At 35.3% G+C, this 26,934-nt stretch overlaps 1 protein-coding gene and 11 non-coding genes across 12 annotated transcripts in view; all 12 read left to right on the top strand.

Moving 5' to 3' along the window:
• Window positions 1-13,198, top strand: part of LOC137408431 (uncharacterized) — a 42,284-nt gene extending 29,086 nt beyond the window's left edge. Inside the window, exons 10-15 of the mRNA XM_068094959.1 lie at window positions 638-835; window positions 1,744-2,537; window positions 2,879-3,088; window positions 8,381-8,580; window positions 10,853-11,064; window positions 12,386-13,198. Of these exons, the coding sequence (XP_067951060.1) occupies window positions 638-835; window positions 1,744-2,537; window positions 2,879-3,088; window positions 8,381-8,580; window positions 10,853-11,064; window positions 12,386-12,628 (1,857 nt within the window). The 3' untranslated portion in view covers window positions 12,629-13,198. The remainder of the gene's footprint in view (window positions 1-637; window positions 836-1,743; window positions 2,538-2,878; window positions 3,089-8,380; window positions 8,581-10,852; window positions 11,065-12,385) is intronic.
• A 1,429-nt stretch (window positions 13,199-14,627) lies between these two features.
• Trnay-gua (transfer RNA tyrosine (anticodon GUA)) lies at window positions 14,628-14,712 on the top strand. The gene is given in 2 exon segments: window positions 14,628-14,664; window positions 14,677-14,712. It is a non-coding gene; the product is annotated as a tRNA-Tyr (tRNA).
• A 573-nt stretch (window positions 14,713-15,285) lies between these two features.
• On the top strand, window positions 15,286-15,370 carry Trnay-gua (transfer RNA tyrosine (anticodon GUA)). Its single transcript is given in 2 exon segments — window positions 15,286-15,322; window positions 15,335-15,370. It is a non-coding gene; the product is annotated as a tRNA-Tyr (tRNA).
• Window positions 15,371-15,943: 573 nt separating this feature from the next.
• On the top strand, window positions 15,944-16,028 carry Trnay-gua (transfer RNA tyrosine (anticodon GUA)). The gene is given in 2 exon segments: window positions 15,944-15,980; window positions 15,993-16,028. It is a non-coding gene; the product is annotated as a tRNA-Tyr (tRNA).
• Window positions 16,029-16,598: 570 nt separating this feature from the next.
• Window positions 16,599-16,683, top strand: Trnay-gua (transfer RNA tyrosine (anticodon GUA)). Its single transcript is given in 2 exon segments — window positions 16,599-16,635; window positions 16,648-16,683. It is a non-coding gene; the product is annotated as a tRNA-Tyr (tRNA).
• A 2,539-nt stretch (window positions 16,684-19,222) lies between these two features.
• Window positions 19,223-19,307, top strand: Trnay-gua (transfer RNA tyrosine (anticodon GUA)). The gene is given in 2 exon segments: window positions 19,223-19,259; window positions 19,272-19,307. It is a non-coding gene; the product is annotated as a tRNA-Tyr (tRNA).
• Window positions 19,308-20,535: 1,228 nt separating this feature from the next.
• Window positions 20,536-20,620, top strand: Trnay-gua (transfer RNA tyrosine (anticodon GUA)). Its single transcript is given in 2 exon segments — window positions 20,536-20,572; window positions 20,585-20,620. It is a non-coding gene; the product is annotated as a tRNA-Tyr (tRNA).
• Window positions 20,621-21,192: 572 nt separating this feature from the next.
• Window positions 21,193-21,277, top strand: Trnay-gua (transfer RNA tyrosine (anticodon GUA)). Its single transcript is given in 2 exon segments — window positions 21,193-21,229; window positions 21,242-21,277. It is a non-coding gene; the product is annotated as a tRNA-Tyr (tRNA).
• Window positions 21,278-22,506: 1,229 nt separating this feature from the next.
• Trnay-gua (transfer RNA tyrosine (anticodon GUA)) lies at window positions 22,507-22,591 on the top strand. The gene is given in 2 exon segments: window positions 22,507-22,543; window positions 22,556-22,591. It is a non-coding gene; the product is annotated as a tRNA-Tyr (tRNA).
• Window positions 22,592-25,136: 2,545 nt separating this feature from the next.
• Trnay-gua (transfer RNA tyrosine (anticodon GUA)) lies at window positions 25,137-25,221 on the top strand. The gene is given in 2 exon segments: window positions 25,137-25,173; window positions 25,186-25,221. It is a non-coding gene; the product is annotated as a tRNA-Tyr (tRNA).
• Window positions 25,222-25,794: 573 nt separating this feature from the next.
• Trnay-gua (transfer RNA tyrosine (anticodon GUA)) lies at window positions 25,795-25,879 on the top strand. The gene is given in 2 exon segments: window positions 25,795-25,831; window positions 25,844-25,879. It is a non-coding gene; the product is annotated as a tRNA-Tyr (tRNA).
• A 572-nt stretch (window positions 25,880-26,451) lies between these two features.
• Trnay-gua (transfer RNA tyrosine (anticodon GUA)) lies at window positions 26,452-26,536 on the top strand. The gene is given in 2 exon segments: window positions 26,452-26,488; window positions 26,501-26,536. It is a non-coding gene; the product is annotated as a tRNA-Tyr (tRNA).
• The last annotated feature ends 398 nt before the right edge of the window (window positions 26,537-26,934 follow it).

The following is a 26,934-nucleotide window of genomic DNA, read 5'->3' as shown; positions in this document are numbered from 1 at the left end:
ATTTATTATCTGGTTATACTAGAAATTCCCCTGTCATACAGCCCACGACTAAAGTGATAATGGAAAATATAATATCTTTTTTTAATCATTGTTTGAGTTCTTATTACATCTAATGGTGAAAACTTGTGGTAAACTCTTACCTTTTATTGGTCATTTTCGTTATTTTCCTGTTTTTAACATAAACCTTCAACAGGTTGTAGTCATTAAAGGTTTTGTCAATGTATCCATTTCCTGCCGTTTGGATTGACCAGGTAACCAACATTTAGCCTTCCAAAGTTTATGCTTAGACACATCAATGGCTTAAGCTAAACTGAAACATTAGATATCAAGTAATTTTTCAGCTTCTCTGATTGTCAAAGTCAATGTTACTTCTTTCAATAGTTACTTTATTTTCCAGTAAGTTTCCAAAAATATACCTATTTCTAAGATACCTGAGATTTGCTTGTTTTAGACAATCACTTTTTGACTTTTTTCTCTTTTTTAGACTTTCTCCAACATAATCCTATTCATGTTCATGCAGGGTAAATTTGTCTGTTTCCAATCACTCTGTTTTTTTTTTATGTCCTGTCTACATGCGCTGATCTTGCTTTTCCTTACCGCCCTAGGGTTGCTACGTGTTGCTGACCAACTCTTACAGATTACCCAGTCATCTGATTCTTTTGACGAGTTCTCTGAACGATCGGAACGTGACTTTGACAGTGGGTTTTGGGTGAGGATGCAAAAAGTTCCAACTCAACGAGATGTATTCGTTGTCCTCCATCATCCTCTTATCAAAAAGTTTCTAGCAAAGAAAATGACAAACAGCTCCCTGGAAGATAAGAACTTTTATCTAATGGTTAGTTTTGTCCAAATCATCGTTTTTCACTCATTAAATAAATTCTATTTACTGAAACGTTGGCAAGTATGCTAAATACTTCGGCTATATCCACATTTTCTTAGAACATCTGATTTTTATGTGTTTGTTATTTTTAATATTTGCCGCTTAAAATCACGCAATAACTGCGGATGTTATTGAAAAGGGTCCATTTGCTAGTTTGTATATAAAAAACGCTAGTCAGAAACTCTATACGAAGCAGAAAATAAGAGGAGACCTTACCATGTTACCATTCTATAGGCAACTTACAGATGAACTTACTCACAGTTTTATTAGATTTTATCAAAAAGCATTAATATTTTGCTATAATTTGCGATTGTCATTGGTGTTTGAGGTGATCTGACTGCCAGGATGCTTCAAGATTAAAATTGCCAAAACCTCATCACAATTAAAACACACAGAAAAAATACGTGTCAAAATGACTTCACTAATTTCAAGGCTGCCTGCCTCTATTGTTATTGCCATTGGCTATTGCCTTTTAGTTGCATCATTTTATGTCTCTTTTGTGTCTATTCTGTCGGTCTCTTTGCCAGAGGGCAACTATAGACGTCATAAGTGCTATTTTGCTTATATCTGAGTGTTCTAAGCGTGACCAAGTTTTGGTGAAATTAATCTTGAAACATCCTGACAGTCAGATCCCTTCAAACATCAAAAACAATCACAAATGATCAGAATATTGATACTTTTTGATAGAATCTACTAAAGGTTTTGTAAGTTCATCTTTAATTTCAGATTTCATTTCTTTTAGAAAAGTTCAAGCACGTAGTTTTTACATAACACGATTAAATAATTATTGCATTCTTATCATATTAAATCAATTATAGCATTTTGATGCGTCTGTTCATAATTAGTTTTGATAACATTCGCAGCTCAAGAAGCGTTATGTCACCTTCTACATGAACAAACTCATTGGCATAGGAAAAGAATGCGTTCCTGAACAGCCATGCAAGTCGGACTTTGTACGGAAATCGTGTTCCAAGTTCCTTCAAGACCAGCTTAACTTCAAGAAAGCACTGCACTTTATCAGGGAACTCAAGGATCCTTTTATTCTTTTCACAAGAGACTTTAAGGGTGTCGTCATGCGGTCTCCATCAGACGTGGCTCATCTCTTTCTCTGTCTTTGCCAGTTTCATGACTGGTTCAATGGCACGCTGCTAGACACCCTTTCCAAACTTCTGCACGAGGATTGCACTGACGTTATACAGTATCGACTTCTCACTCAGACACTTTATGGAGCGATCCTCGCCATCGGCCATAATTGGGATGACTTGGACGAGTTTCTTAAACCTCACAACAAACATGTCGACGCAAAGTGCATCATAGCTACCTCTAAAGACCTTTTCTATCTATGCAAAGCCTTGCAAGCCTTCGCCAGCGGTGCTCTGTATGTCCACAAGTTGAAGGTAAAGGAGGTTGGTTTGGAGAGTCTGATAGAGAAGAAGGATGCCATGTTGGATGAGGCTATGAAAAAGCTCAATTTAAAGCATCTCGGTGCGGACTGGAAACGAGTGAGGATGTATTTCGCTGTCTATGTGTCGCTGCTCAAAGCAGACTCAGTTGGTTCTGGTGTTGAAACTAGTGTCAGCTCGTTGCAGGCGGCTTACTCCATCTGCTACCAGGCCAAGAGCAAGTACATCTCACAAGTTGCCATTCTAGAACCGATGTAAGTGCCAAAGAAGTGCCTGTTAGTTGAAATTTGGAATTATTAGCTAGTTACTTGGATTAGTTAATTTAATAAACCAATTTACTTGACGTCTTCAAATATTTTGGCTTCTTGTCAAGATTCTATTAAAAACGCGTCATTTATTTATAACGTCACAGAGATAAAGCTGTATTTTGTGTTTCTTGTGCGGAAGTCAACAAGTTTATGTTTGACAATGCACAGTTGCATGGTCTAACTAATTTAAGACATCGCTTCCATTTCAATCCCGTTTGCTCCTCCAGCCGTGACAGACAAGGTTTTAGGCGTCTGTGGTTTTTTATCATTTGATTGTCCCTTGTCAGAGTATATACGGCCCTTGCCAAATACAAGTCATCAGAAGGGCACCTGTTTAAAACGAACCCAGATGCTGCCAGTGAGCGCTACAGCCATTCTGCAAGCTTCTTCAAAGAGGTTTCTAATCTGCTCCGAGCATGGAAGATGGAGAACAGTGTGGTGGCAGCAAGAAACTATGACAGCTATGCATCCGTCATGCGCAGCTGGGGCTTTGTACTGTAAGTCTTTCCTTCTTTGCTCTCTATTCTTGCTTAAGCAGTAGTTGTCTTTCCTATTTGCTCTCTGATTTTGCTTGAGCAGTAGTTGTCTTTCCTTTTTGCTCTCTGATCTTGCTTGAGCAGTAGTTGTCTTTCCTTTTCTGCTCTTTATTCTTGCTTAAATAGTAGTTGTCTTTCCTTTTGTGCTCGTTATTCTTGCTTGAACAGTAGTTGCCGTTCCTTTTTGCTCTATAAATGTTTGAGCAGTAGTTGTCTTTCCTTTTTGCTCTCTGATCTTGCTTGAGCAGTAGTTGTCTTTCCTTTTCTGCTCTTTATTCTTGCTTAAATAGTAGCTGTCTTTCCTTTTGTGCTCGTTATTCTTGCTTGAAGAGTAGTTGCTTTTCCTTTATTGGTCTATAAATGTTTGAGCCGTAGTTGTCTTTCATTTTTTGCTCTCTATTCTTGCTTGAGCAGTAGTTTTCTTTCCTTTTTTGCTCTCTTCTTGCTTGAGTAGTAGTTTAACCAATGGTTATGGTTTGTGTCAGAGGAGTTACAGTTGCGTGGCTTGTTGTTCGACAAACTATGGTTACTTGTAAAGAATTTGGTGATTATCTATTTAGTTGACATCACATTATTTCTCACACAAATTCTTTGCCTTTTCCCAAAGCTCATAGAGTATCAGCCATTTATTCAAGGCCTTTGATATTTCGATAAAAATCTCCTCTATAGCCAGACCTTGTCTAATCTGTATTAATCTGAGTCATTCATGAAAAATATTGGTAAATAGTAAAAAAGTAATGAAAATTTCTGTAAACTGTACGAAGTTCGTTCTAAATACTAAATAAAATTTTAAACCATATAAAGAAAGCCTAGATTCTGTCCAGTCTGCAACTCGACCCTGCTGGAAGCTTAGGATCTTTACTAATTGCCACTAACTCTATATCTGTTAAGAATAATAAGTGGTCATAGCTTGAATGTGTGATATCTATATATATACATGTATATATTTCTCAAAGTTGGTCGTATGTCGTCTGTAGGTGCGTCTAGCTATGGCGCATGCTGTTTATTTTTCCGATGCAGTCACGCATTACGATGCCCCTGTTAAGAAATGTTTTTCGTAAGGTTCGATTACTGTATCTGGGGTCAAGGACAATTCTTCTCGCGCGGACAATTATATTGTCTCCGTATCACCGTATTCAAAGTTTTGATAGATAGCTTCTGGTGGAACAGTAACCTTTTTTATGCACACACACTTCTAAGCTTATTATTAGTTCTACTTATTCAGGATTTTTATTTTGTTTCCTCAGTTTGTAGTAATTGTATCATTACCGAATCATCTTTCATTGTAATCGTAGCAAAACCAACTTAATTTAGCTATTACTTGCTAATTATTTCTAAACCTTTCTAGACCATAAATCTAAACCTTTTTATGGTCGTATTATTTTTTTTAAATCATTTGACCTGCACAAAACATTTTTCTCATGATATGAAGTTTAAAAGTTAGAATGGCAAATGTTATTATATGTTAAAGGCAAATTAATTTTCTGCTAGCAAAGTTAGTATTTGTACATAAATACAATCACAGCGCAGTACACACATTTAATACACAAGTACAGCTACTCCCATGTCCATGGTCTCATGGACACGGGACATGGTCACATGTCCCATGTCCCATGGTCCATGGGTGAACATTGCCTTTATATACAAGTTTCTCTTGCTGAGCTTCACCCCTTTTGTTTTACTCTGTGGGTCAATGTCCGGCTAGTGGCATACTTCGAAACCTTGAAACTCTTGCTTGTTAAAGTGCTCCTCAAGTATGCGTTAAACCCATAAATTTTAATAATGCTGTTTTATAATACTCTAATTTTGATTATGTATCGACACAACTGCTACAAATTAGTTGCGTAGGCAAATGTTTTGAGCTATGGTTACATCAGCTTTGTTATCGGTTATGTTACCTTCGTTACATCAGTTATTGTCTTTTATAAAGTAGCAAGGTCAAGGTAAATTCCATCAGCAGAATGATTTAATACCATTGTTTAGATTGCAGTTCATCCTCATTTTTATCAGTGTTAACCCTTTGATTCAGGCTTAAAGTGTGAGATTGATGTATTTACACTTTTATTAGATGGAGATTCTTTCATTGAACCAATTATTATAGCACATGATTTTAAAATGGGGTAATTTAACAGCTTTGCCAGGAACAAATCTGTAAACAGTTCAGGTTGTTGCTCATTTTGGTGTGAATTTCAACATGCAAAACATGCCTTCAAGCTTGCAAGACTTAAAGCCGGGTGATATTTGCTTTGTCATGTATTTTTTTGCTTCTGCGTTCATCAGATAATAAATTAAGACTAACACTGTTATTATATAGGTCATAATTGTTTCGCGCCTCGTTCAAGCTACAAATTGCAAAATGTTGGTTACTCTAGATCTACCCATGGTTATGAAACACAAGTTTTGTCTGGTGCATTCTATAGAGAGTTGAACAGAAGGAGCATCTATATTTTCTGATGAAATGTGTTACATTTCAGCTGATGTCACAAGAATGACTACAAGGAGGTGTGTTTATTTGTTGGTCGATTGGTGTGGTATTTGGGTTGTGGTTTTACATCCTATGGTTTGTCCGAAGACATGATACTTACTCAACTTCAAGGTGTCCTTGATGTATGTCTCGTCTTGTATGTTGTAACTATCAACTCCGCATGTTATCCACAGCTTGTTACTGCTGTTCACCATCTGTGTCGGTACCCTTGTCTGTCTCTAGGCCCGAAGTTGTTGTTGGGCTCTCAAGTTTTACGGGTTGAATGTACTCTTGTCTGCTATCTCTACTAACTCCTGTTCCATTTGGAGACTTCTTTTTCTACCTTTATATCCCTGGATCCTTTAGCAGGCATGTGCTATAGATTAACATCTATCTCACATAGAGTATACTTTGTCTAACTTTGAAAAAAATCCCAAAATATTCTGCTATTTGTATTGCCAGTTAGATATAGCAGTGCATTCATATTTGAAAGATGCATGAAGCTCAAATATCTGGATCTGAAATGAAGTTAATTTTCTGTATGTATACTGTCCATTCCTAACTAGAACATTTGTGTTATAGTACTACTTAATCCCTTTGACCAGCATTACAGCTGTATATTACTATATCCGCTAGTATGTGTCATACGCGAGATGGAAACAGCAAAAATCCACAAGTCAAAGTGATTTCTGTTACTCATAAATCTTTACTGAGTTTTTCACGATTGCCAAAAATAGAAAAGGCTCTTTTTAAAATGCCATGCAGGCAATTCCATTTTAAATACTTTTCAAACTTCAGTCATTATGATGTGTACTTTGATCTGAGCAGTTCCTATCGCTTTGTTCTGACTGGGACTACTGTGAGTTTGAAAGTTGTAATGCACTGGTTACTCACTGTACTACTCTGTGGTCACTCACTGTAATACCCTGTGGTCACTCACTGTAATACCCTGTGGTCACTCACTGTAATACCCTGTGGTCACTCACTGTAATACCCTGTGGTCACTCACTGCAATACCCCGTGGTCACTCACTGTAATACCCTGTGGTCACTCACTGTAATACCCTGTGGTCACTCACTGCATTACCCCGTGGTCACTCACTGTAATACCCTGTGGTCACTCACTGTAATACCCTGTGGTCATTCACTGTAATACCCTGTGGTCACTCACTGTAATACCCTGTGGTCACTCACTGTAATACCCTGTGGTCACTCACTGTAATACCCTGTGGTCATTCACTGTAATACCCTGTGGTCACTCACTGTAATACCCTGTGGTCACTCACTGTAATACCCTGTGGTCACTCACTGTAATACCCTGTGGTCATTCACTGTAATACCCTGTGGTCACTCACTGTAATATCCTGTGGTCACTCACTGTAATACCCTGTGGTCACTCACTGTAATACCTTAAGCTAAATGCTTCTCACTATGTTTCCATGACACAGTTTATCCACAAGTTTGTGTAATCCGCAAGATAGAATTAACAAACTCCGACAAGTCTAGCCAGTTGTGACAAGTCTAGCTAGTTGTGACAAGTCTAGCCAGTTGTGACAAGTCTAGCCAGTTGTGACAAGTCTAGCCAGTTGTGTTGCAAATTTGTATCAAATGCTGTGCAAGCTATTGAATTTTAAACATTTTTCGCGCTTCAGGCATTTCTATTTTAATTTGATGAGACAAAATCATAGTTTCACTATGACTTTGGAGTACGATTCCTTATCTTATTTATCAAACTGCCCTCGTTAATCCGCAACATGTTAATGTACATTGAAACACCAGTCTTTCTGTGGATGGGGCTGGTACCGTCCCATTAAACTAATGATTGTGTATTGTGAAATGTTAGCTTTAAGCTTCATCTCGACTTTCTCTTTTAGCAATATATCAGAATTTTTTATATGAATATAAGGAGTGGACGATGATGTAAGCCTCAGGTCCACCAGGTTTTTTTTAGCGTTTTGGGTATCGTCCCGATAAACGAATGATTGTGTATAGTGTAATGCTAGCTTTAGGGCTTTATCCTAGCTTCCCCTTATGGCAATACATCAAAATCTTTTGGCAAGCATTGTGAAATTTGAGCAAAAATTTTTTTGACATACAAAGATGTCATACGCATGACGTCAGAAGTTGAGTTATGGTTTTTCCCATTGTTTGGTTCTATGTTGCTCAACTAATGCTAAACAGTGCTTCGTGTCTTAACTTGTTACTCCGAAAATATTGAGCTCCTTGAAAAGCAGTAGGATTGGTAGTAGTGGTGAAAATATGAAGAAGACAATGGTGTTCCCAGAAGTTAAACAAGTAATGGAAGAACCTGAATAAACAAACATCATTGAATAAATTCTTCAAAAATCTTTGTAACCAAAATACAAGTCTAGCAGTTATGATGAGGGAGTGAAAGCAAAACAAAAAACCTGAAATGAGGGTGATCATAAAAATTACCAGAAATTTTTAATTTTCTAAAATGTTAAAATAATATACATATAGCAAATATGTTATGTTAATTTTAGACTAACCGTCATCAGGCCAAATTGTATATTGGATGAATTGTTTTTCGACTAAATGTCTATGGAGGAATTAGTCTATCAGACCAATTGTCATTAGATCGATCGCACCAAATCCATCCAACAACCAAATGTCTACAACTAACTTGTTTAAATCTCAGGTATATTTCAGGACAGTGATTTCAATTGCTGGTCATTCTCTGAGCAACTATTCCTCTCATGCTTCCAACTGAATCTCGGTTTGAGGTGTTAGAGTCACAGCATTCGTTACATGAAGCTGTTTCGGTTTCAGTGTGAAGGCCAAAAGTGATGAGAGGTCCGAGGACGCAACCAATATGTTCATCATTGCCAAGGAGATTGGAGCCAGGGCTATAAGTATTTGGGAACATAAAACTTTTTGCAGCACATCTACAAGTGAAATCTTAACTGCTTATGTTAACCAAGCTTCGGTTTTCACCAATTTGGCCAAGTACCACCATCGGCGACCAAGAGGTACGCAGCTACGCTTAGCCAACTTTCAGCAAAACACTTGGATTCATCCTCTCATGTTGATGAACTCACACAACATCTCAGTAGATTTTAGTAGATTTTAACAAAAAATGTCAATATTTCTTCTATCATTTGCGATTGTTTTTGAAGTGCGAGGTGGTCTGACTGCCAGGATGGTTCAAGATGAAAATCGACAAAACTTTACGACGATTAAAATGCTTACAACGATTGCAATGGTTGCAACGATAACAACTAGTGATGTCATTGCATGTATTTTCATGTACATTCATCTTTAATTAATCAGTGCGTTTGGATTCCAACACATTCCTTATTGAGATACGCGAAACAAACTAAAAATATATATATATTATGTATGCCTGTATTTTTATGTATATGTGTATTCTTAGGTATATGTATATACACACATCTACATACGAATACACATATGTATAATATATATTATTTATATTCTTTTTAGTTTGTCCTGTGTATCGCAATAGGGATGGCATATGCAGTACGTATATGTGTAAATACATATATATAATATGTACATGCATATTATATATAAATAAGTATTATGTATATAATATATTTATAAATACAATATTATATATAATATAATATATATAACTTATATACATGTATATGCATATATATTATATTTATAAGCATATATCTATAGATATAAAACTGATTGTCTTGTAATCGTGTGATTGGAAGCTAAATGCCTCATGTGTACTCCAAAGGCACACCTCTGATGCATGGGGAATTTGCTGCCACCCAAAAAATCTATTGTTAAAGGTTGACTTGCAACAAAATGTTGCAGGTCACAGTACAGTTATTTGGTACAGTTACAGTTATTTGGTACGGTTATTACAGTTATATGGTACATTACAGTTATTTGGTATCAAAAGATTCACCATGTCTTACTCTGTTGTGTAGTAGGTGCAAAATATGTGGAAATGTGATTACAAGCTCTTAAAAGCTCAAAAACGAAAAGCCGCCGTAGATTGGAATCTCTTGATTTCTCTGACGTATTCATTACAGTTTGGTTATCTTCTTGTCACGTGATGTTCTCACGTGAATTGAAAGGCCAATAAAAAGCTCAATATCAAACTTATCGTAGCACTAGTTTATGACAAACACTTCGGGTTTTACCGAAGACCCCGTATCAAATATAGATGCTCGCTACTTTACAGTTTTGTTTCGGCATTATTCAATCGTCAAGTTGTAATCTGATCACGTGACCCAATACTTCGCAAATAATTTTTGCAGCACTTTTCGATTATCACAGGTGACCAACAGGCTCGTCATGATTATCAGACAATGATATGTACTCATTCGAGGTAAGGTTAAAAACTTTAATGATTTTTTACGGTAAGTTATAAGATATCAGTGCTAAAAGTGACGGCATTACAATGACGATAAAACAGACGGGTAAGAACAATAGACATGGTTTAATTGAATGCGTGAAGTATATTTGTGAAAATATTTCGACGAATGAGGTTGCATGAAAGTGTAAACAGAAACTATCCTGTAACAACTACGTCTCATTTGAGCCATTTTGGAAAGCGAATCTAAACTACGGCGGTCTCATGTGGCTGCGATTAACTGTTTGTTTTTTAGCTTTTAAGAGCTTGTAATCACATTCCCATATATTTTGCACCTACAACACAACAGAGTAAGACGTGGTGAATCTTATGATACCAAATAACTGTAATGTGAATTTTGTGGCAAGTCAACCTTTAAGGTTAAGCTTCAAGTGTTGATGAAAGGTTTAATGTTTAAGGCCCGCCTGCACCAGAACAATATATTGGCGTTGCTTCCAACTGTTGTAAAAACTAGTTTCTTGCCACTCACCGACACAAGCTCGGTGAAATGCCGCACACTCTGGTTGTCCGTGTTTGACGGCTGTCATTGACGGAGTACAACATGAAAGTGGTCAGCATATATCTCAATGTTAATCATCTCGAACATACAAGCAAATGTAATGGATATCCATGTTAAATTTCATTGAGAAAAAAAGGTGACCAATTTTGTATAGCTGGAGTTTGAGTTGGTTTGTAATAAAGTCTCTGCGAAAATATATTGCGAGTTGTAAGCAGACTTGAAGTCTTTCCAAATCAACTCTCTCAGCAAAAACTCAGCTCTGACAAATCGTTCTGGTGTTAATTCTTCACATACTTGTGTGATTGCGTGCCATGAAGCGGCACATAAACTGAATTATTGGTTGAAGTCTCATTTGTGCTCATCTGGCTGTGATATTTCGTTGCAGGTCGTACTGTGAATCGGCTCAAATACTCGTTCCAAATGCAAGCGCTCAAGTTCTATGGGGAGGCATATAGCCTGCTCAAGGAAGACTACAGGAAGTGTCACCTTATTGTTGGTGATTGGCGTCTGAACAAGTTGACTTTGCAGCTGCCCTTTTTCATGGACTGCGCTAGAAATCCACCTGAAAGCATTGACAAGGTCAAGGCCAATCTGAGGGTGAGCGCTGTCTGTTTATCAATTACTTGTTTATTGTTGAATATTAATTATTACAAAAAAGGATTTTGTGTTTATATAAAACTAGTTGAATGCTGCTCGGCATTCCCCAGGTGATAAAAATGTCTTTACACAGAAAACCTATTTTTATTTGCCATATAGGCTACATGCCTAACGTTTACCATTCTAATGTTCAAGTTTCATATCATGAGAAAAGTGTTTTGGTGCAGTTCAAATAAATTAAGAGTAAAAATGAACAATGTGTACATGGAAATGTCTGTATAAAAAAGATTGCTGGTGCAGCAGAAGCGCATTGTGTTCAAAGTTTTGATGGACGATATTGATACCTCTCGATACCGGCACAAACTTAAAAGTGAGATATCGGATGGTCTTTGTCTGATAATTATCTGATGGAGCAGAGAGAATTTGAGACAATTCCGAGTCCATATAATGCATTTGTCCACGTAGAAAGCATTTAGCCTTTACAGATATAGTGAAACCGGAAAAACGAGTGTATGGGTACATTTGAAACTAAAACGGCACACTTGGAAAATTACAAATTAGAAAGTTTGTAAAGGTCAAAAATTAACCTGTAAGAATATTTTTAAAAAATGCAAAAGGTAATATTTATTAATAATAAGAAGTGCACTTTTAACAGGTGCAATCGCGAAAAGGATATACAATATATGGCAAAAGCGATGGGATTGGTAGGAACAGCTTAGCCTTGTGGTTATGTTTGCACTCTTCATGAGTTCAGATCCAGTACGAAAATATGATTTTTATTTGGTATAAATTTATCACTATAACTGGACAGACAAATGACAGACAAACTTTGAGATTCATATGTAGACCAAATCTCTGATTTTGAACAGATCTCACATGTACACCGCTTGCTTGTGAGTTAGTGGTTAGGAGTACAAACTCTGTACACTAGTCAGTAGTTGGGAGTACAAGCTCTGTACACTAGTCAGTAGTTAGGAGTACAAACTCGGTACACTAGTCAGTAGTTAGTAGTACAAACTCTGTACACTAGTCAGTAGTTATGAGTACAAACTCTGTACACTAGTCAGTAGTTATGAGTACAAACTCTGTACACTCGTCAGTAGTTATGAGTACAAGCTCTGTACACTAGTCAGCAGTTAGGAGTACAAACTCTGTACACTAGCCAGTAGTTAGTAGTACAAGCTCTGTACACTAGTCAGTAGTTAGGAGTACAAGCTCTGTACACTAGTCAGTAGTTAGGAGTACCAACTCTGTACACTAGTTAGCTTACAATATTCTGAGTGATGACTACGTGCAGTTTCAATTTGATTTTTTGTTTCAGGAAGTTGAAGAGGCTGTCCGTAGCACTGCCCATCAACAGCTGACTCTTTCCGGCTCAGAAGTTTATGCGTCGACTTCTGATGATTACGAAAGTCGTAGTTCAGATGACATGGAATGTGAGGAGACAACCACCGCTACCACATCTTCAACAGCTGGTGTCACATCCCTTAGTTCACATAATTTCAGAGATGTGGGCTCCACAGCTACGTACAGCGCTCACGAGAGCAAGAAAAGGAAACTGTGATAAACCTTCAGTGCCACTCCTGCTAGACTGACTTTGACCTCATTTCTTACTAAATTTTTGTTGTATTTTTTCAGGTTTCACGATTACTCTTTTTCACCTGTTTGCATATTACTTTTAAACACTTGAATACTTTTGCCTTAACGTACGGATAAATTAAATTTTTCTGTGCTACGCAATCTTTTACATTCATCATTGATGTATATTTTTTTTATTTTGTGTGTGCATCACCCTAATCAAACAAAGTGGCTGTATTGTTGCTTTAAAATAACCTAATTATATTTTCAATTTTTTATAGTTTTGTATGGATAAAATTACCAATAATTTTCTATACGTTAGACTGTGTACCATATAATTTTTATTTGTTTTTTCTTATACATTTTTGTTCTATCACAAGTTCCATTATTTTGGTTTTATCAATGCTCGGCCAATCAAGCACAACACTTGCATTATATATCTGTTGAATATGTATTTTTAGTTTGGTCTTTTGACAGCTACACTCTACTGCATTTATGTATACACGTACATTTACATAGAATTTAAAATATCTAATAATCGCACCAAAAAGCATCATTTTGTCTACGGATCTGAAAGCTGATGGCTGAACGAAGCCATTTCCAATCATCAGACGAGAATTGGTGATCAGAGAATTACATAATGCTAGAAGTATTTGTGTTATTGACCGACGTTGTTGTCATTTCTTTCATTTCCCCTTTTCATGATTGTTGCAACCTTTGTTTTTGTTTTAATTTAATTTCATCAAAAGAAATGGAAACAGAAAAACAAAAGAAAATAATGATGAGGCCCAAACTGCGTAGTAGCATTGCTAGTCAAGGCGCTGGGCCACAAGTTAACAGCGAGCAGCCAGTAACTATTTAGTCACTGCTCAACAGGTACAGCTGGAGAGCACATCTAAAAGTGGGCCCACTCTCAACCTTATGCAGTTCATCAGGCAGAGCGGTCCATTGTGCTGACTGCTGATAAAACATTCTGTGATGACCTGAAGCAGATTTAGACGGAGGTAACTTTAGATTTAAGAAAGAACAGCGAGTGGGATATTGATGAATGCGGTTTGATTTAAGGCTGCAGAATTATTGATGAGAAGCGATGAGAGTTCGAAATTTATAGTCTATTCAAAGTCAGAATTGAAGCTTTTTGAAAAAGTGGGCGGGTGTGTTCTAATTAAGGTTTTTTATGTAAAATCCTGAAAACTCTTTTTTGTAGAAGTTGGAGTTTGTTTAAGTATTTAACTGGGGCGTTATCGCAAGCCTCAATACAGTAACTGAATTTAGAATGAATAAATACGTTGTAAATTAGAACCAAAATTCTATGAAGTAAATAACCTGAGCATTTATATAGGAGTCCTAACCAAGGTCTAACACTATTAAAAAGTTTGTCTATGTGATCCTTCCATGATAGATTTGTATCAATGTGAACACCGAGAAATTTTACACTTTAGACTTGGTTTAAAGTTTACCATGCAAAGTTAAAGCAGTCCTAGGGAATTTGTATTTATTTTGATGGTTTTTTAATATCATAAAGTTTGTTTTGTCTACGTTTGATGTTAGTTTATTCATAGTACACCATTTTTGGATTTCATTCAGTTCATTATTTACTGCAGAAGTTTGCTCATCTAAGTATTTGGTGGTGTGTACAAAGTGCCAGACACAATAATGGGGTTATGAAAATTAATGTTTATATGGTCCAGACACGTATTTATTCTTATAGGAATATTTATCGTGTCTACAAACGCATAGTTAGAAAAAATATTTAAATATTTGGAAGAGGTATGACTTTCTTCTAGAGTATTTATGTTAATATCTCCTACCATAATATGATTAGATGAAAGTGATAGGTATAGATTAAAGACAGTTGTCCACGTCATGCAAAAAGTCATCAATGCTAGCACTGGGCTGCCTGTAAACTACTGTCAAATAGCCTTAGACTTGTTGTCTTGGCGATTGTCTTATGTAATAAGAAAGCAAATTCTACTGGAAATGTGCCAGTGATAGCTCAGTTGGTAGAGCGGAGGACTGTAGTGGTAATTTGCTATCCTTAGGTCACCAGTTCAAATCTGGTTCATGGGATTCTATTTTAATCATGTAACGTTTTTTTCAATCAGAGTGATGATTGGTTCAACAAGGCAGAGACGCCGACTGGAAACTTTCTTACAACCAAAATACTTTGTAAACTACTAAAAACCAATATGGTTTTGTCGTAAATTGTCAAGAAATAAACAAAAAACTGTGTTTATCATTGAGGTTTTTTATTTATCGTTAAACCAGTAAACAAACACATCCTTGGAAAAAAATCACACTCTGTTTTTGCGTCAGACTGCGATGGGTAGAGAGACAGACCACAATTGTCTGTTTTAATAAATGGTTTATTGTTTATGAGTTCACTCGTTATTTATAAGATGTCATAAGAATTAATCATAGTGTTCATGATTCTTTATAGTATCAACATTCAAAACCCATTTTTTATATTTTTGCACAGTCCTGGTACCACACTCATCCGTAGGCATTTTTCAGTATTAGCTCGCAATGACATTATTTTTGCATACAAAGATGAGTGACAATGTCTACTACTGCATTTCAAATAAATCTGCAAAGTTTCTAATGATTTTGTGTAATGAGAAAACACATTTTACTGGAGATGTGCCCGTGATAGCTCAGTTGGTAGAGCGGAGGACTGTAGTGGTAATTTGCTATCCTTAGGTCACCAGTTCAAATCTGGTTCACGGGATTCTATTTTAATCATGTAACGTTTTTCTCAATCATAGTGATGATTAGTTCATAAAGGCAGAGACGCCAATTGGAAACTTTTTTACCACCAAAATACTTTGTAAACTACTACAAACCAATATGGTTTTGTTTTAATTTTTCGAGAAACACACGAAAGGCTGTGTTTCTCCTTGAGTATTTTAATTTATTGGCAAACCAATAAACAAACACATCCTTGGAAAAAAATCACACTCTGTTTTTGCGTCGAACTGCGATGGGTAGAGAGACAGACCAAAATTGTCTGTTTGAATAAATGGTTTATTGTTTATGAGTTCACTCGTTATTTATAACATATCATAAGAATTAATCATAGTGTTCATGATTCTTTATGGTATCAACATTCAAAATCCATTGTTTTAATTTTTTCACAGTCCTGTTACCACACTCATCTGTAGGCATTTTTTAGTGTTAGCTCATAATGACAATGTTTTTGCATACAAGGACGAGTGATAATGTCTACTACTGCATTTCAACTAAAACTGCAAAGGTTCAAATGATTTTATGTAATAAGAAAACACATTTTACTGGAGATATGCCTGTGATAGCTCAGTTGGTAGAGCGGAGGACTGTAGTGGTAATTTGCTATCCTTAGGTCACCAGTTCAAATCTGGTTCACAGGGTTCTATTTTAACCATGTTACGTTTTTTTTAATCATAGTGATGATTAGTTCAAAAAGGCAGAGGCCAACCGGAAACTTTCTTACAACCAAAATAGTTTGTGAACTACTAAAACCCATCACAGTGTTGTTGTAAGTTGTTGACAAACATACAAAACGCTGTGTTTATTTTTGAGTTTTTAATTAATTCGCAAAGCTGTCAACAAAATGAACTTTGGAAAAAAATCATGATCTGTCTTTGTGTTGGCATGCGATCGGTAAAGAGGCAGACCGAAAAAGTTCTCTTTTAACAAATGGTTTATTGTTGATGAGTTCACTTGTTATTCATAAGATATCATAAGATATAATCATAGTGTCCAAGGTTCAATATGGTATCAACATACAAACCCATTATTTTAATTATTTCACAGTCCGGGTAGCACACTCATCTGTAGGAATTTTTCAGTATTAGCTCGCAATGACATTATTTTTGCATACAAAGACGAGTGACAATGTCTATTACTGCATTTCAAATAAAACGGCAAAGGTTCAAATGATTTTATGTAATAAGAAAACACATTTTACTGGAGATGTGCCCGTGATAGCTCAGTTGGTAGAGCGGAGGACTGTAGTGGTAACTTGCTATCCTTAGGTCACCAGTTCAAATCTGGTTCACGGGATTCTATTTCAATCATGTAACGCTTTTCTCAATCATAGTGATGATTAGTTCAAAAAGGCAAAGACGCCAACTGGAAAATTTTTTACCACCAAAATACTTCGTAAACGACTAAAAACCAATATGGTTTTTTAGCTATTTGTCGAGAAACACACGAAAAGCTGTGTTTCTCCTTGAGTATTTGAATTTATTGACAAACGACTAAACAAACGCATCCTTGGAAAAAATCACACTCTGTTTTTGCCTCGAACTGCGATGGGTGGAGAGACAGACCAAAATTGTCTGTTTTAATAAATGGTTTATTGTTTATGAGTTCACTCGTTATTTATAAGATGTCATAAGATATAATCATAGTGTTCATGTCTCATAATAGAATCAACGTACAAAACCCATTTTTTTAACTTTATCACAGTCCTGGCAGCACACTCATCTGTAGGCATTTTGCAGTGATAGCTCATAATGACAATGTTTTTGCATACAAAGACGAGTGACAATGTCTACTACTGCATTTCAAATAAAACTGCAAAGGTTCAAATGATTGTGTGTAATAAGAAAACACATTTTACTGAAGATGTGCTGGTGATAGCTCAGTTGGTAGAGCGGAGGACTGTAATGGTTATTTGCTATCTTTAGGTCATCAGTTCAAACTTGGTTCATGGGAGTCTGTTTTAACCATGTAATGTATTTCTCAATCATCCTGATGGTTCGTTCTAAAAGGCAGAGACACCAACCCAAAACTTTCTTACAAGAAATATACTTTGTAAACTACTAAAATTCATTATGGTTTTGTTGTTATTTGTTGACGAACACACAAATAGCTGTGTTTATTTTTGTGTAGTTTAAATTATTGGCAACCCAATAAACAAACACATCCTTGGAAAAAATCACACTCTGTTTTTGCGTCAAACTGCGATGGGTAGAGAGACAGACAAAAAGTGTCTTTTTTAATATATGGTTTATTGTTTATGAGTTCACTCGTTATTTATAAAATGTCATAAGATATAATCATAGTGTTCATGTCTCATTATAGAATCAACATACAAAACCCATTATTTTAACTTTTTCACAGTCCTGGCAGCACACTCATCTGTAGGCATATTTTAGTATTAGCTCACAATGACATTTTTTTTGCGTACAAATACGAGTGACAATGTCTGCTACTGCATTTCAACTAAAACTGCAAAGGTTCAAATGATTTTATGCAATAAGAAAACACATTTTGCTGAAGATGTGCTCGTGATAGCTCAGTTGGTAGAGTGGAGGACTGTAGTGGTAATTTGCTATCCTTAGGTCATCAGTTCTAACCTGGTTCACGGAATTCAATTTAAATCATTTAACGTTTTTATCAATCATAGTGATGATTAGTTCAAAAAGGCAGAGAGGCCAACCGGAAACTTTCTTACAACCAAAATATTTTGTGAACTACTAAAAACCATTATGGTTTTGTTGTAATTTGCCGAGAAACAAACCAAAAATTGTGTTTATCATTGAGATTTTTTACTTATTGTTAAACCAGTAAACAAACACATCCTGGGAAAAAATCACACACTGTTTTTGCGTGAAACGGCGATGGGTAGAGACAGACAAAAATTGTCTGTTTTAATAAATAGTTTATTGTTTATGAGTTCACTCGTGATTTATAAGATATCATAAGATATAATCATAGTGTTCATGGCTCATTATGGTATCAACATTCAAAACCCATTTTTTTAATTTTTTCACAGTCCTGGTACCACATTCATCCGTAGGCATTTTTCAGTCTTAGCTCGTAATGACATTTCTTTTGCATACAAAGATGAGTGACAATGTCTACTATTGCATTTCAAATAAATCTGCAAAGTTTCAAATGATCTTGTGTAATAAGAAAACACATTTCACTGGAGATGTGCCCGTGATAGCTCAGTTGGTAGAGCGGATGACTGTAGTGGTAAATTGCAATCCTTAAATCACCAGTTCAAATCTGGTTCATGGGATTCTATTTTAATCATGTAACGGTTTTTTCAATTGTAGTGGTGATTGGTTCAAAAAAGCAGAGACGCCATTCGGAAACTTTTTTACAACCAAAATACTTTGCAAACTATTAAAAGCCATTATGGTTTTGTTGTAATTTGTCGAGAAACACATGAAAAGCTGTGTTTCTCCTTGAGTATTTTAATTTATTGGCAAACCAATAAACAAACACATCCTGGGAAAAAATCACACACTGTTTTTGCGTGAAACGGCGATGGGTAGAGACAGACCAAAATTGTCTGTTTTAATAAATGGTTTATTGTTTATGAGTTCCCTCATTATTTATAAGATATCATAAGAAATAATCAAAGCGTTCATGATTCATTATGGTATCAACATTCAAAACCCATTTTTTGATTTTTTTCTCAGTCTTGGTATCACACTCATCTGTAGGCATTTTTCAGTATTAGCTCGCAATGACATTATTTTTGCATACAAAGACGAGTGACAATGTCTACTGCTGCATTTCAAATAAATCTGCAAAGGTTCAAATGATTTTGTGTAATAAGAAAACAGATTTTACTGGAGATGTGCCCGTGATAGTTCAGTTGGTAGAGCGGAGGACTGTAGTGGTAATTTGCTATCCTTAGGTCACCAGTTCAAATCTGGTCCATGGGATTCTATTTTAATCATGTGACGGGTTTCTCAATCATAGTGATGATTAGTTCAAAAAGGCAAAGACGCCAACTAAAAACTTTCTTAAAACCAAAATACTTTGTAAACTACGAAAAACCATTATAGTTTTGATGTAATTTGTCGAGAAACACACAAACAGCTGTGTTTCTCCTTGAGTATTTTATTTTTTTATCAAACCAATAAATAGACACATTCTTGGGAAATAATCACACTCTGTTGTTGCGTCGAACTGCGATGGGTAGAGAGACAGACCAAAATTGTCTGTTTTAATAAATGGTTTATTGTTTACGAGTTCACTCGTTATTTATATGATATCATAAGATATAATCATAGTGTTCATGTCTCATTATAGAATCAACGTACAAAACCCATTTTTTTAACTTTTTCACAGTCCTGGCAGCACACTCATCTGTAAGCATGTTGCAGTGATAGCTCATAATGACATTGTTTTTGCATACAAAGATGAGTGACAATGTCTACTACTGCATTACAAATAAAACTGCAAAGGTTCAAATGATTGTGTGTAATAAGAAAACACATTTTACTGAAGATGTGCCGGTGATAGCTCAGTAGGTAGAGCGGAGGACTGTAATGGTTATTTGCTATCTTTAGGTCATCAGTTCAAATTTGGTTCACGGGATTCAATTTAAATCATGTAACGTTTTTTTCAATCACAGTGATGATTAGGTCAAAAAAGCAGAGGCCAACCGGAAACATTCATACAACCAAAATAGTTTGTGAACTACTAAAACCCATCACAGTGTTGTTGTAAGTTGTTGACAAACATACAAAACGCTGTGTTTATTTTTGAGTTTTTAATTAATTCGCAAAGCTGTCAACAAAATGAACTTTGGAAAAAAATCATGATCTGTCTTTGTGTTGGCATGCGATCGGTAAAGAGGCAGACCGAAAAAGTTCTCTTTTAACAAATGGTTTATTGTTGATGAGTTCACTTGTTATTCATAAGATATCATAAGATATAATTCTAGTGTCCAAGGTTCAATATGGTATCAACATACAAACCCTTTATTTTAATTATTTCACAGTCCGGGTAGCACACTCATCTGTAGGAATTTTTCAGTATTAGCTCGCAATGACATTATTTTTGCATACGAAGACGAGTGACAATGTCTATTACTGCATTTCAAATAAGACTGCAAAGGTTCAAATGATTTTATGTAATATGAAAACACATTTTACTGGAGATGTGCCCGTGATAGCTCAGTTGGTAGAGCGGAGGACTGTAGTGGTAACTTGCTATCCTTAGGTCACCAGTTCAAATCTGGTTCACGGGATTCTATTTCAATCATGTAACGCTTTTCTCAATCGTAGTGATGATTAGTTCAAAAAGGCAAAGACGCCAACTGGAAAATTTTTTACCACCAAAATACTTCGTAAACTACTAAAAACCAATATGGTTTTTAGCTATTTGTCGAGAAACACACGAACAGCTGTGTTTCTCCTTGAGTATTTTAATTTATTGGCAAACGAATAAACAAACACATCCTTGGAAAAAATCGCACTCTGTTTTTGCGTCGAACTGCGATTGGTAGAACGACAGACCAAAGTTCTCTGCTTTAATAAATGGATTATTGTTTATGAGTTCACTCGTTATTTATAACATATCATAAGAATTAATCATAGTGTTCATGGTTCATTATGGTACCAACATTCCAAACCCACTTTTTTTAAATTTTTCACAGTCCTGGTAGCACACTCATCTGTAGGCATTTTTCAGTATTAGCTCGCAATGACATTATTTTTGCATACAAAGATGAGTGACAATGTCTACTACTTCAATTCAAATAAATCTGCAAAGTTTCAAATGATTTTATGTAATAAGAAAACACATTTTACTGGAGATGTGCCCGTGATAGCTCAGTTGGTAGAGCGGAGGACTGTAGTTGTAAATTGCTATCTTTAGGTCACCAGTTCAAATCTGGTTCACGGGATTCTATTTTAATCATGTAACGTTTTTCTCAATCATAGTGATGATTAGTTCAAAAAGGCAGAGACGCCAACTGGAAACTTTTTTACCACCAAAATACTTTGTAAACTACTACAAACCAATATGGTTTTGTGCTAATTTGTCGAGAAACACACGAAAAGCTGTGTTTCTCCTTGAGTATTTTAATTTATTGGCAAACCAATAAACAAACACATCCTTGGAAAAAATCACACACTGTTTCTGCATCGAACTGCGATGGGTAGAGAGACAGACCAAAGTTCTCTGTTTTAATAAATGGTTTAATGTTTATGATTTCACTCGTTATTTATAAGATATCAAAAGAATTAATCATAGTGTTCATGGTTCATTATGGTATCAACATTCAAAACCTATTTTTTGATTTTTTTCACAGTCCTGGCAGCACACTCATCTGTAGGCATTTTGCGGTGATAACTCATAATGACAATGTTTTTGCATACAAAGACGAGTGACAATGTCTACTACTGCATTTCAACTAAAACTGCAAAGGTTCAAATGATTTTATGTAATAAGAAAACACATTTCACTGGAGATGTGCCCGTGATAGTTCAGTTGGCAGAGCGGAGGACTGTAGTGGTAACTTGCGATCCTTGGGTCACCTGTTCGAATCTGGTTTATGGGATTCTATTCTAATCAAGTAACGTTTTTTTCAATCATAGTGATGATTGGTTCAAGAAGGCAGAGACGCCATTCGGAAACTTTCTTACAACAAAAATACTTTGCAAACTTCTAAAAACCATTATGGTTTTGTTGTAATTTGTCGAGAAACAAACCAAAAACTGTGTTTATCATTGAGATTTTTTACTTATTGTTAAACCAGTAAACAAACACATCCTGGGAAAAAATCACACTCTGTTTTTGCGTGAAACGGCGATGGGTAGAGAGACAGACAAAAATTGTCTATTTTAATAAATGGTTTATTGTTTATGAGTTCACTCGTTATTTATAAGATATCATAAGAATTAATCATAGTGTTCATGGATCTTTATGGAATCAACATTCAAAACCCATTTTTTTAATTTTTTCACAGTCCTGGTACCACACTCATCCGTAGGCATTTTTCAGTATTAGCTCATAATGACATTTCTTTTGCATACAAAGATGAGTGACAATGTCTACTACTGCATTTCAAACAAATCTGCAAAGTTTCAAATGATTTTGTGTAATAAGAAAACATATTTTACTGGAGATGCGCCCGTGATAGCTCAGTTGGTAGAGCGGATGACTGTAGTGGTAAATTGCAATCCTTAGGTCACCAGTTCAAATCTGGTTCATGGGATTCTATTTTAATCATGTAACGTTTTTTTCAATCATAGTGATGATTGGTTCAAGAAAGCAGAGACGCCATTCGGAAACTTTTTTACAACCAAATTACTTTGCAAACTACTAAAAGCCATTATGGTTTCGTTGTAATTTGTCGAGAAACACATGAAAAGCTGTGTTTCTCCTTGAGTATTTTAATTTATTGGCAAACCAATAAACAAACACATCCTTGGAAAAAATCACACTCTGTTTTTGCGTCGAACTGCGATGGGTAGAGAGACAGACCAAAATTGTCTGTTTTAAAAAATGGTTTATTGTTTATGAGTTCACTCGTTATTTATAAGATGTCATAAAATATAATCATAGTATTCATGGCTCATTATGGTATCAACAATCAAAACCCATTTTTTTAATTTTTTCACAGTCCTGGCAGCACACTCATCTGTAGGCATTTTGCCGTAATATCTTATAATGACAATGTTTTTGCATACAAAGACGAGTGACAATGTCTATTACTGCATTTCAACTAAAACTGCAAAGGTTCAAATGATTGTGTGTAATAAGAAAACACATTTTACTGGAGATGTGCCCGTCATAGCTCAGTTGATAGAGCGGAGGACTGTAATGGTAATTTGCTATCTTTAGGTCATCAGTTCAAATTTGGTTCATGGGAGTCTGTTTTAACCATGTAATAAATTTCTCAATCATCCTGATGGTTCGTTCAAAAAGGCAGAGAAACCAACCCGAAACTTTCTTACAAGAAATATACTTTGTAAACTACTAAAATCCATTATAGTTTTGTTGTTATTTGTTGACAAACACACAAATAGCTGTGTTTATTTTTGTGTAGTTTAAATTATTGGCAACCCAATTAACAAACACATGCTTGGAAAAAATCACACTCTGTTTTTGCGTCAAACTGCGTTGGGTAGAGAGACAGACAAAAATTGTCTTTTTTAATAAATGGTTTATTGTTTATGAATTCACTCGTTATTTATAAGATATCATAAGAATTAATCAATGTGTCCATGGATCTTTATGGTATCAACATTCAAAACCCATTTTTTTTAATTTTTTCACAGTCCTGGTACCACATTCATCCGTAAGCATTTTTCAGTATTAGCTCATAATGACATTGTTTTTTGCATACAAAGATGAGTGACAATGTCTACTACTGCATTTCAAATAAAACTGCAAAGGTTCAAATGATTGTGTGTAATAAGAAAACACATTTTACTGAAGATGTGCTGGTGATAGCTCAGTTGGTAGAGCGGAGGACTGTAATGGTTATTTGCTATCTTTAGGTCATCAGTTCAAATTTGGTTCATGGGAGTCTGTTTTAACCATGTAACGTTTTTCTCAATCATAGTGATGATTAGTTCAAAAAGGCTGAGACACTAACTGGAAACTTTTTTACCACCAAAATACTTTGTAAACTACTACAAACCAATATGGTTTTGTGGTAATTTGTCGAGAAACACACGAAAAGCTGTGTTTCTCCTTGAGTATTTTAATTTATTGGCAAACCAATAAACAAACACATACTTGGAAAAACTCACACTCTGTTTTTGCGTCGAACTGCGATGGGTAGAAAGACAGACCAAAATTGTCTGTTTTAATAAATGGTTTATTGTTTATGAGTTCGCTCGTTATTTATAAGATATCATAAGAAATAATCAAAGCGTTCATGGTTCATTATGGTATCAACATTCAAAACCCATTTTTTGATTTTTTTCTCAGTCTTGGTATCACACTCATCTGTAGGCATTTTTCAGTATTAGCTCACAATGACATTGTTTTTGCGTACAAATATGAGTGACAATGTCTACTACTGCATTTCAACTAAAACTGCAAAGGTTCGAATGATATTATGCAAAAAGAAAACACATTTTGCTGAAGATGTGCTCGTGATAGCTCAGTTGGTAGCGCGGAAAACTGTAGTGGTAATTTGCTATCCTTAGGTCATCAGTTCAAACCTGGTTCACGGGATTCAATTTAAATCATGTAACAGTTTTTTCAATCATAGCGATGATTAGTTCAAAAAGGCAGAGAGGCCAACCGAAAACTTTCTTACAACCAAAATATTTTGTGAACTACTAAAACCCATCACAGTGTTGTTGTAAGTTGTTGACAAACATACAAAAAGCGGTGTTCATTTTTGAGTTTTTAATTTATTCGCAAAGCTGTCAACAAAATGACCTTTGGAAAAAATTCATGATCTGTCTTTGTGTTGGCATGCGATCGAAAATGAAACAAACCAAAAAAGTTCTCTTTTAACAAAGGGTTTATTGTTGATGAGTTCACTTGTTTTCTATAAGATATCATAAAATATAATCATAGTGTTCATGGTTCATTATGGTATCAACTTACAAACCCATTATTTTAAATATTTGACAGTTCAGGTAGCACGCCAATCTGTAGGCATTTTTCAGTATTAGCTGGCAATGACATTATTTTTGCAAACAAAGACGAGTGACAATGTCTAATACTGCAATTCAAATAAATCTGCAAACGTTCAAATAATTTTATGTAATAAGAAAACAGATTTTACTGGAGATATGCCCATGATAGCTCAGTTGGTAGAGCGGAGGACTGTAGTGGTAAATCGCTATCCTTAGGTCACCAGTTCAAATCTGGTTCACGGGATTCTATTTTAATCATGTAACGTTTTTCTCAATCATAGTGATGATTAGTTCAAAAAGGCAGAGACGCCAACGGGAAACTTTTTTACCACCAAAATACTTTGTAAACTACTAAAAACCATTATGGTTTTGTTGTAATTTGTCGAGAAACACATGAAAAGCTGTGTTTTTCCTTGAGTATTTTATTTTTTTGGCAAACAAATAAACAAACACATCCTTGGAAAAAATGACATTCTGTTTTTGCGTCGAACTGCGATTGGTAGAGAGACAGACCAAAATTGTCTGTTTTAATAAATGGTTTATTGTTTATGAGTTCACTCGTTATTTATAAGATATCAAAAGAATTAATCGTAGTGTTCATGTTTCATTATGGTATCAACATTCAAAACGTATTTTTTTTATTTTTTTCACAGTCCTGGCTGCACATTCATCCGTAGGCGTTTTGCAGTGATACCTCATAATGACAATATTTTTGCATACAAAGACGAGTGACAATGTCTACTACTGCATTTCAACTAAAACTGCAAAGGTTCAAATGATTATATGTAATAAGAAAACACATTTTACTGGAGATGTGCCCGTGATAGTTCAGTTGGTAGAGCGGAGGACTGTAGTGGTAACTTGCTATCCTTGGGTCACCAGGTCGAATCTGGTTCATGGGATTCTATTCTAATCATGTAACGTTTTTTTCAATCATAGTGATGATTGGTTCAAGAAGGCCGAAACGACTTTCTGAAACTTTCTTAAAACCAAAATACTTTGCAAACGACTAAAAACCATTATGGTTTTGTTGTAATTTGTCGAGAAACAAACCAAAAACTGTGTTTATCATTGAGATTTTTTAGTTATTGTTAAACCAGTAAACAAACACATCCTTGGAAAAAATCACACTCTGTTTTTCCGTGAAATGGCAATGCGTAGAGAGACAGACAAAAATTGTCTGTTTTAATAAATGGTTTATTGTTTATGAATTCACTCGTTATTTATAAGATATCATAAGAATTAATCATAGTGTTCATGGTTCATTATGGTATCAACATTCGAAACCCTTTTTTTTAACTTTTTCACAGTCCTGGTACCACATTCATCCATAGGCATTTTTCAGTATTAGCTCGTAATGACATTTCTTTTGCATACAAAGATGAGTGACAATGTCTACTACTGCATTTCAAATAAATCTGCAAAGTTTCAAATGATCTTGTGTAATAAGAAAACACATTTCACTGGAGAATTGCCCGTGATAGCTCAGTTGGTAGAGCGGATGACTGTAGTGGTAAATTGCAATCCTTAGGTCACCAGTTCAAATCTGGTTCATGGGATTCTATTTTAATCGTGTAACGTTTTTTTCAATCATAGCGATGATTAGTTACAAAAGGCAGAGACGCCAACTGGAAACTTTTTACCACCAAAATACTTTGTAAACTACTAAAAACCAATATGGTTTTGTTGTAATTTGTCGAGAAACACATGAAAAGCTGTGTTTCTCCTTGAGTATTTTAAATTACTGGCAAACCAATAAACAAACACATCCTTGGAAAAATTCACACTCCGTTTTTGCGTCGAACTGCGATGGGTAGAGAGACAGACTAAAATTGTCTGTTTTAATAAATGGTTTATTGTTTATTAGTTCACTCGTTATTTATAAGATATCATAAAATATAATCATAGTGTTCATGGTTCATTATGGTATCAACATTCAAAACCCATTGTTTTACTT

The sequence above is a fragment of the Watersipora subatra genome, chromosome 11 (genome assembly GCF_963576615.1).
Source record: "Watersipora subatra chromosome 11, tzWatSuba1.1, whole genome shotgun sequence".
Lineage (NCBI taxonomy): Eukaryota > Metazoa > Bryozoa > Gymnolaemata > Cheilostomatida > Watersiporidae > Watersipora > Watersipora subatra.
The sequence above is the reverse complement of the archived record's forward strand: the minus strand, read 5'-3'. Positions and strand labels throughout refer to the sequence as shown.